Genomic DNA, 10,000 nt, shown 5'->3' with positions numbered 1-10,000 from the left:
CAAGGAAGTATAATTAGAAATAGCATTTGAAGAACTTATAAACTTTTACAAGAAATAAATATGTTATTATTCTATTAATGATATTTTCATTACTGTTCTCTCCCTGCCCTCCCCACCCTTTACCCACTACATAATCTAAATAGAATGTCATTGTTTAAACAAAGAAAATAATAAAAGAAGAAGGAAAAAAAAAGATAAAGATAAAAATGTATCAAATTACTAACCTTACTTTTTCAGAAAGAAAAACAAATCGAGTCACAGCCTGCCATTAAATCCTCAGGCATTTTGACTGGTTATGAAACAAAACATTTCTTTGCACATAGAGAATAACTTTGATTAAATCTTTTCCAAAATATTTGTGGCTTTCTGGAAATGCAGGAACTATATTCAAAAGATTAATAATGAACTAAAATGATGAGAGAGAAAAAACATATAACAAATCATTTGTTTTTAGTCTCTTCTTCTTCTCTGAAGTCTTCCAGGAAGCTTCAGTTGCCAATCTCTTTAATGAAGAACTAGCCCATTCCATTTCTTCTATTTTATCCAAAATCCTTTTTTCTTTGACAAACAGTAAAGCAGAGTCTAAATCATCGAAGACCTTAGGACCATCAGGAAGGAAGATTTTAAGCTTGGCAGGAAACAGAAGGTATGTTTTAAACTGTGCTTTTTTAAGCTCCCTTATTAGTGGCAGAAAAACTTTTCTTTTAGCAATTACCATGGAATAATAGTCATTGTCAAAAAGCACAGTTGTCTCATTAAACTTAACAGGAGCTTTAGCCCAAGCAGATTTAAGAACCATCTCTTTATCAAAAGATGATAGAAATCTAACTATAACTGATCTAGGATAGTTTTTGTTAGAGTTGGTATTAGCTATAGATCTATGTGCTCTTTCGATACCAAAAGAGAATGCTTCTGGTAAATCTAAAGTTTTAGGGAGCCATGTTGTTAAAAAGAAGTAATATTGTTACCTTCAATATTTTCTGGCAGTCCAAAAATCCTAATGTTATTGCACCTAGATCTATTTTCCAGGTCATCCAGCTTTGTTTGTAAATGTGTATTTTGTTTCAGCAGAAACTCAATGTTGATTTCCTCTTCTTGTATTTTATTTTCCATGTCATTCACAGCTTCTTCTATGCCTGTCATCTGGATCTTCTGTTGTTGCAGGTCCATATGTAACAAGTCTATTTGTTTTGTAGTTTTTCTATGAAAGTGTCTATTTTAGTATCCATTTTATCCATCTTAGCAGTAAGTTGCTGGACTATAATTATCAGAGACTGAAGTTCTTTCTTGATGCTGGAGTCTTGAGAATTTGTCTTACTGGAACTCATTTCAGACTGATAAACTGACAGGAAAATTTCCAAAGTAATTTCTGACAGGAATATTATTAAGATTTCCTTTCTTTTTTAGATATAGTTCAAGAACTATATAAAACAAACATATTTAGAAAGAAAATTACTTCAAGAATTAATTTTTTAAGTAATTAATTCCTGTCAATGTAATGAAATTGGTGGAGCTGAAGAAATCTGCTGCTATCCTGTGTTCATCCTTGGCCACGCCCCCAATTTTTTCCTTTCTGTGTATATATGTAAATATGTTAAATTACTATACATATTCTTAAAAAAATAGACTGCCTTCAACTTATAGTTTGGATACAAAAACATATTCCCATCTTGGGATGAAGGTACTTAACAGCTTGGCCAAACAGAAGAGGGATACCTGGTGACAAAGAAATGTAATATTTGTAACTTCAACTCATAGTCAAGAAACAATTGTAATAAATGATGTATGATATGGGATATTATTTATTTTCTCATTTTTGTTTTCTTTTATTGCAGGGATAATATGATGATGAAAGAACACTGTCTAACAGTTTGCCCTATTTTTTATTCAATAAGACCTTGTATTTATGGCTGAAATGAAAGATAAATTTACCATGTAAAGTAGTAGATGTACTGGTGGTGAATTATCAGACCATCTTCATTACGGTGCTCAAGGTGATAGTGTGCACAGTTACACTAGCTATAACTGACCAAGGCAGCTGCGACTTTCCATTTCCTGGGCAGTAGAGAAAAATAAGTGACCAGTGTGGAATATGCAACAGAGAATCAAATCAGATAAATAAATGTCATGTTTTCTAAAATATTACATATTTTAAAGAATCCACCACAGGTGTTTATCTTGCAACCGTGAAAAGTACTAGCAGTACTTTGCAAGATAAAATGAGTAATAATGCTTAAAGTAATTTTGCGTTTAAGGCATTGACCAGACCCGGGGGAGCACAGTCCTACTGAGAAAGCAAGATGAATCTGTATTGTGTACCCCCTTGTCTCAAAGCGCATAAAGTTCCCAATTCAAACTGCTGAAAATATAAGTTTGGAAATCCATTCAGTATGAAAAGCATTTGTTAAATAGCATTGAGCCAGAATCCCACATACCTAAAGTACTTTGCCAAGTTCAAAGCTTTGTTAATTTCCTCTTACAAGCTTTGTCTATAAGAGGAAGTGAATAATAATTGCAGGCTACTATTGATCATGGGCTTGTTTTATAAAGGTTAAGTATAAACAGTTTCATTTTGAATCACTAGAAGGCATTCCTAATTTCAGCACTGAAATCTACACAGTATCAAGGAATGCATAAAGACAATTCAAAGTATAAGAAACTAACAAGGCTTAAAATAAGTAGTACAATAACCTAGTACTTTGCTTCAGATATAGGAATATATTCATCTTACAGTAATTAATATAGCTATTGTAATAAACAAATGTCATGAAAGTTAAAGAATGTAGAACTGACAAATTAAAATATTGGTGATAAATTTCACAAACCTAAAACCTTACCTTGTAAAATATCAGTATTTGTTTTAAATTTATACAGCACTTACCTTTGCAATTTGGTCAAACTTTCCAAACAGCTCATTAAGAGTGTGTACCAGTTCCCCTGGTGAACAGTCACTTGCCAGTCGTGTGAATCCAACAATATCAGCATAAAGAATACTGCAAATAAAACATACAGTGTGTCACAAATTTTCAGTTTTAAAAATAATTGCTTTATGTGCACTGAAGAAACCACTTACTGTGTTAATCTGTGATGTGCTCTGGCTCTTATATACTGCCTTGTGCAGGAAAACCAAACCATATTAATCATTTTCACAACATTACAGCCAAAGATTCCATATCAAACTATTTACACAGAGAAAATCATGCATTATATTAAAGTTTCTGGACCTTTCTTAACAGATCAATTAACATTGAATAGATAGATGAGAAATGCTTGCTCTTAAATAGTGCTATTGACTTTAAAATATGTATATCATAATATCTACAGCTAAACACATAGACATGCACATACACACGTATTCCTTCATTTGTTTTCTGATTCACTATTTAATCCAGTTCAGCTATGTCTATGTGTGTGTGTGTGGGGGGGGGCAGCAATATCCAACATACAATGGGTGCAAGGCACAGAAAATATGCTGAACAGGGCACAAACTGATCTGATAATGCACACACTCACTCAAACCAACACACACACACACACACACACACACACACACACACACACACACACACACACACACACACACACACACACACCAAAGAGAAATTAGAGGCCTTTGTTAATTCAACTATAGCACGTATTTGAGATGTGAAAAGAAACTTGAGCATCTGCTGAAGATCCACATCTAAAAACAGTGCATACTTTGCACATGAGACATGCCCAGCTGAGATGCCAAGAACAGTACTAGAGAGCCACTGCTGTGGTGGAGCAACTCTGACTGCTGCACCACCGTATGATCACTAAATATATAAAATATATATCATTATATTTTATATATCTGTCTCTATATCTGTATCTATCTGTATTATCTATCTATATGGTGGAAACTATGGGAAAGACCAGCAAAGCTATATTCTTCACTATATAATACATTAATCCTCCTGTAATGAAGGCCAAGTCCATGGGTTATATACAGATGACCCATTAAGGCCATACCAGTGTTCCAGCTGCATGGATTCTGAATGCCCATGAATTTTTACTTTTTACTTTACAATTCTTTACAGGTATATTTTGGCCAAAAAAAACAAACCTCACTAGCTATAGACATGATATATTTCAGTCTTTTTACGGCATTTTCAACATAAGTGGATTTCTTGACTATACTTTGGAAACACTGGACTTTGAAACCAAGCATGATGTCCATGACTATTAAGGTGTATACAGAATATCCCAAACAACATCCAAGGAAAGGATGAAATTGTCACACAGTTAAACCATTCAGTGAAAAAAAAAAAAGAACTGTACAAAAGACCCAGCAGACCTAGACTCTGCACTATGTAATACCTTAAACCTCCACCAGTGTTCCAGCTTCACAGCTTCTGAACACCATGGCTTTTTATTTTTTACTTTTTAAGTGTTTATTGGTAGATTCAGACCAATAAAGCCACACTCCACTGACTATAGTCATTCTATGTTTCGCCCTTTTCTTGACCTCATCAATACTACATAAGGGGATTGTTTGGATGTACTTTAAAACACAGGGCCTAAAACCAAGCCTGATGACAATAAACATTAAGATGCCAGCAGGCTGTCCTTTATCCCCCCCTAATATTGCGACATATTCAAAACCAATAGCCAAAACACTCAGAAAGGAAGGAATCCAAGGATATTGATGGGCTGAGAGGCAGAGAAAGATCTCCCTGAATGCGCATGATTTCTTGTTAATGTTAATGAATCCAGACAGGGACTTGTAACAGTTGTGTGTTATCATAATGAACTTTTGGAAGGTTACCAGATATAAGATTAATCAAGAGAAAACACGGGCTATATAAATAAATATGAGTCAAAATGAAGAATGATGTATAGGGAGAAATAAAATGTGGAAAGAAGAAATAAAGTACTAGGAATATGATTAAGGAAGTCAGAAGAGATGATGGAAATTACATGTGAGAAAGCATTGGCAAAGATAAGACAATCAAACGAATTAAATCAGATATTGATCAAAAGGTGCCGGTGATACAGTTATATTTTCTACCCCAGATATTATATGCATGAAAAGTGCTTTGGAATAATATGAGGATGTCAAGGCCTAGGGAACAGATAATAAACTAGAGTTGTATGGGAAGTTTCAACTCTGTCAAAGGGAGGTTGAGTCATTTTGGGTCCATGCATTATCTGAAGGCATGTCAACTAGCAAATATTTTGGGAATAAAAGATCCAGTATACCATTCTTATTGGAAAGCATGATCTGAGACAAAACTGAATAACTTTGGAAGGGGATTGACTTGTGGGAATATCTGTTAAGAAGAATTTGAGAATCAATGGGAGCTGCCAGTATTTCCAAGAATGAGGTGAGCAGTAAAGGAGTTGCTTCAAGAAACCGAGCTTACCAGATGGCAGGAAGACATAGTGCCAATAGGAGGAAGGAGGGAAGATAAACAATTCCACTCCTGTGTAGATGGAAACGAAGAGGCTCATAAGTAGTTGAAGGAGATTAAGTGAAGCCAAAAGGAGATTTAGTAAAAGAGTTTGCGCTACCAAATGAGTTGGAATGGGAATATCAAGGATTGCTTGGGAGATGGGATAAAATGAAGAAGAGAAAGGAAGTTGATATTACTAAAGCACAAATAGTACAGGAAATAAATAAGATAAGCACAGAGGGGCAAACAGTGAAAGATTAATATCAAAGGCATTGAATAAAAAAGGGGCACATGCTTGCATGCATTCTGTGACTGTCTGATATTACCGCAGTTTAGATAGGATTTGGGAAAGCTGATAAAAGCAATGGTTGACAAAAAAGTAAAGTTATCCAAACAAATGCTTATGCTAGGTACTAATAAACAGGTTTGTAGGGACTCAAAGGGATCTAATAGCCATCATAAGGACAGGGGGTAACAAGGCTATTACCAAAATGTGGAAGGCAAACAGCCCACACTGATGGAAGAGGTTGAGAGAATAACACTAGTGGGACAGAAGGATATAGAGGTGGCAGGACAAGAAGGAATAAGGAGACTGAAATTGAGATGGATATATTGATGGGAAAGACAGAACGGTTATCAACAAAGGTAGAATTAGCTGAATTATCACAGAGTAGAGGGGAAAGCTGCTGCTGTTTAGGTATGTACTGTTAAATCAGTGTTAATGGTGGAGTAGTGCTGTGATGGAATGCTTAAAAGTAATATTGTCAGAGTTGGGGGACTTCCTTGTATAAGTATCGATGATTGTAAAACAGATTAAGGGACCCACCTGTGATGCAATTACTTTTACCATGCTTGAGGATTGCATAATAAGATGCAGTAAAGCCTCATTAAAAAAAATGTTTTGAATTGTTCTGAAGACCTGCTTGTTAATTCATCTATTTATGACATAAATGAAAAACTGTTATTAAATAAAGGCATGAATTTTGCACTATCACTTTATGTCTCAGAAAATTACACTGAATATTAGGAATATTTGTAGATCATTGAATTTAAATTACAAATATTATAAAAGGGCTACTGTAGTGACTGAGGATTGGCAGTTTAGATTCAACAAGTTGGATTTTTAGACTGCCTACCATTTCATGGTAAAAACAGTTTGGACAAGCAGCACTGAGATACTTGTACATTAAATCAGTCTAGCATTTTAGAACTATCATGTTAATTTAACTAATCAAGTAAGATCTGCTGTTAAAAATCTTTCTGAGAAGAGGTATATAGTTGCTGTTAAGGCTGATAAGGGAGGAGCTGTGGTCATTTGGAGCTCTGGTGATTATTACATTGAGATAAAATAACATCTAACAGATGATAGATTTTATATGAAGCTACATATGGACCCCACCCCTGATTTTATTAAAAAATTAATTAAGGGGTTTCTTACCACAGCAGTTAATATGGGATATAAAACAAGAGAAAAATCAACTATTAGTGGAGAACTCTGTTTTACCCAAAATTCATACATCTGCCCCATCTCTACCCAAAAGACTCTGTGTGAGATATCTGTCCATTGACAAAAACATTATCAGGCTACTTGGAACAGAAATGAAAGCCATTATTAGTATAAACTAGATTTAGACTGAAAGACTTTAAAGATTGTTTTATATTCACAGCTGACCTGTATGCTAATAATCCTTTTATGTGCACTTGATGTGCAACAACCACTACATAGCAGCATACTGTATGAAGCTGGCATTTGAGTGGTTGAATTTTGGTTAAATCTTTCAAGGATGTACAGTAAACTCTCAGTTAATCGGCATCCATAGGGACTGATAGATGCTGAATAAGTGTAGTTTCTGGTTGCTTGAGAGTTACTATTAAAAATAGGCCTGACTAATACTGTACCCTATACTATTTATTTTGTTTGACTTGTTCTTAGGTTGGGGAGAGAGGGAATGTATTCCTATCTTCCCTTTTAAAATTCTAAAACTCTAAAAACATAAGGTATGTTTCTGTGGGAGGGGGGGACAGAAAGTGCAACACATGAAAATTGTACTGTATTTCTTCGATTTTTTTTTTCTGGTTGTTTGTTCTGGTTAACTGAGAATTTACTGTACACTGAGGAATACATTTTTTGACAATGTTATGACTGGTGATAGAACATAATGTATTCTATTTCCAGGAAGAGTGCTAGCATTTCTTGGAAGTACTAAATACAGTAATATTCTTCTCTTTGCCATACCCAAGGTAGAAAGCCAGGAACAGAAGCTGTACTTTGTGACTGAAGTAAGCTACATGATTCTTAAACCAAGTTTACATGAATTGAAGTACTGTTGAATGTTTTGTCAACCAAGTGATTGCTAAAAGGTTGCACACCAAAGAAGTAATATGAAATAGCTGATAGGCTGCTGCCAGAGATATGCATAATGAATATGATAAACTGCTGAACGAAAGACATTAGGAAAAATTCTTTTAGCATGAAGTCTGAACTAAAGCTATTTATTTAGGAAATTGATGATGCTGAGTATCTGCAAGTGGTAAGTGTAGCAAGGATGCACTGAATTCTGAATTTGTAAAACAATGGCTTATTGCAGTTTCAATGTATAAATAAAACCAATGAACTGGGAAGGATTGTCTTTTTAAAATATTTATGATTCCAGGAAAGTGGTTGGAAAATTCTCAACATGTAAGCATATGCAAACTATGAAAAGTAGTCACATTAAAGAAAGCAAATGGATAACTGACATACAGACTATTGTAAAAATAAAGCTATGCTGAGGAAAAATGTTGTTCTAGGTTTCTGAGAAAGACTTTTGTATTGACTTTTTAGAGAAATAAATCAGGGAATTCTAAAGTGTGTGGAATGGAAAATGGTGGCTACACTATATATTTTAAAATGCAGTCTAAATAATGTATGAAGTTTTAATGGCTCATAGATCAATAATATGCAGCTTTTAAAACAGTTCAAAAATACTGATGCTCAGATGTAAACCCAATAACATTTCTGTAGTGTGTCAGTGATCTTATGACTAACTAGAAAAGTGTACCAGGGATATTTTATTGAATGTAAATGAAGTGTCTATTAAAAAAGGAACCATCGCAAATGGAAGCCTATGCAGTGAATGAATTGAGAAAAACTTTATAACGAGGAAAAATCTTTAACAAGATGTTGAAGCAATAGGGTGATCTGTGTATCTATCTATCTATGTGTATATATATATATATATATATATATATATATATATATATATAATATATACATACACACACACACACACACACACACACACAAACACACACACACACACACACACATATATATATATATATCCGCATATATATGCAGTGTTCACACATATATTTGATATATAATAAGATGCAACCCCATGACATTGCTTGCATGTGTAAACTAACATGGATGCTACATTGATAGACTTCTGAAACAAAGCAAACTAAAAGTCATGGTGAGCATGGATGGGAAAGTGGGAACAGGCTGGTGGTGGGAGAAACACTCTTTTTGTTCCAAATATCTGACTTAAGCAACTAACTATCACTTCTTTATGAACCGAATAAAGCATACAGGTATTAACAAAATAATCTCAAAGTAAAAGACATTTTAGATGAGGGAATTGCATGATGAGAAGAAGGAATGCTCACATTCATAAATAATGATTCAACATAGCCATATCAAAAAAGTTCTATAGAAAGGAACTATCACAAAATGCTGCCAAGACCATAACTTACTATGCAAAGAGTTTTTTTTTTTTGCTGTAGTAGGACATCTTCTCAGTAATGTTACTGGCTGGCACAATTTGCTTTTCTATAAAGCTCAGGTTATGTTTTTGGCCTTTCTCCAAGGTACTCAGAGAAGTCATTTTATCCCTTGAGGCATGCCATGTATGTGCAAGATCTTTCAAAGTTCTTAATTTAAGCTTTTGTTTCAGCCTTTTCAATGAAAATCTCTTGCCAAGCACAGCCCACATCATACACTAACAACATTGGACTACAAGCTACACAACATTGGAGGTGAACAAATAAATTAGAAATAGTACCCTGACTATATCTGCCTCAAACAGATACATGCGACCAATCCATCTTTAACAAAGATGACATTCTTTTGAATTGTCAAGAATAACTGGTGAAACACAGGGATTTTATGGTATAATAAGTTCTTTAAATTTAATAATTTGTTTCATTGCTGAAGTGAGGAGACTTCCTAATCACTTTGCAAAAATGAGCTGAATATTTAATTACAAAATGTATAATATGAGCTCAGTTTACACATTGTGTAATATGCAGGTCTAAGACAGAACAATCAATATCATATTCTCATATACCATAAAATCTCGAAGAGGCATTTCAGCAAACACCTCTTCATCGACACATACTGAATGAATGCATTAAACCGCGATATTTCAGAACAGCGATTTCTTTCCCTGAGAAAGAAATCGCTTGCCCTCAAAACACAAACACACCACTTCAAACAAAACAAAGTGGGTGACTTCGCCTCTAACACCTCCCAACGTGGGGTGGGGTGGGGTGCTGTGCCCCCCCAACTAAATATGCCAACTCTGAGATCACACTACAGT

The 10,000-nt window shown here is 34.5% G+C and overlaps 1 protein-coding gene across 1 annotated transcript in view; it reads right to left on the bottom strand.

Annotated features, from left to right (window-relative positions):
* ADCY2 (adenylate cyclase 2) overlaps window positions 1-10,000 on the bottom strand; it is a 4,311,002-nt gene that overhangs the window by 1,351,719 nt on the left and 2,949,283 nt on the right. The window contains exon 6 of the mRNA XM_044065410.1: window positions 2,882-2,993. Coding sequence (XP_043921345.1) covers window positions 2,882-2,993 — 112 coding nt within the window. The remainder of the gene's footprint in view (window positions 1-2,881; window positions 2,994-10,000) is intronic.

This window comes from Protopterus annectens, chromosome 3.part0, assembly GCF_019279795.1.
Source record: "Protopterus annectens isolate FY-2018-M chromosome 3.part0, PAN1.0, whole genome shotgun sequence".
Classification (NCBI taxonomy): Eukaryota; Metazoa; Chordata; order Ceratodontiformes; family Protopteridae; genus Protopterus; species Protopterus annectens.
Note: the sequence above shows the minus strand (reverse complement) of the source record. Positions and strands in the feature narration are given on the sequence as shown.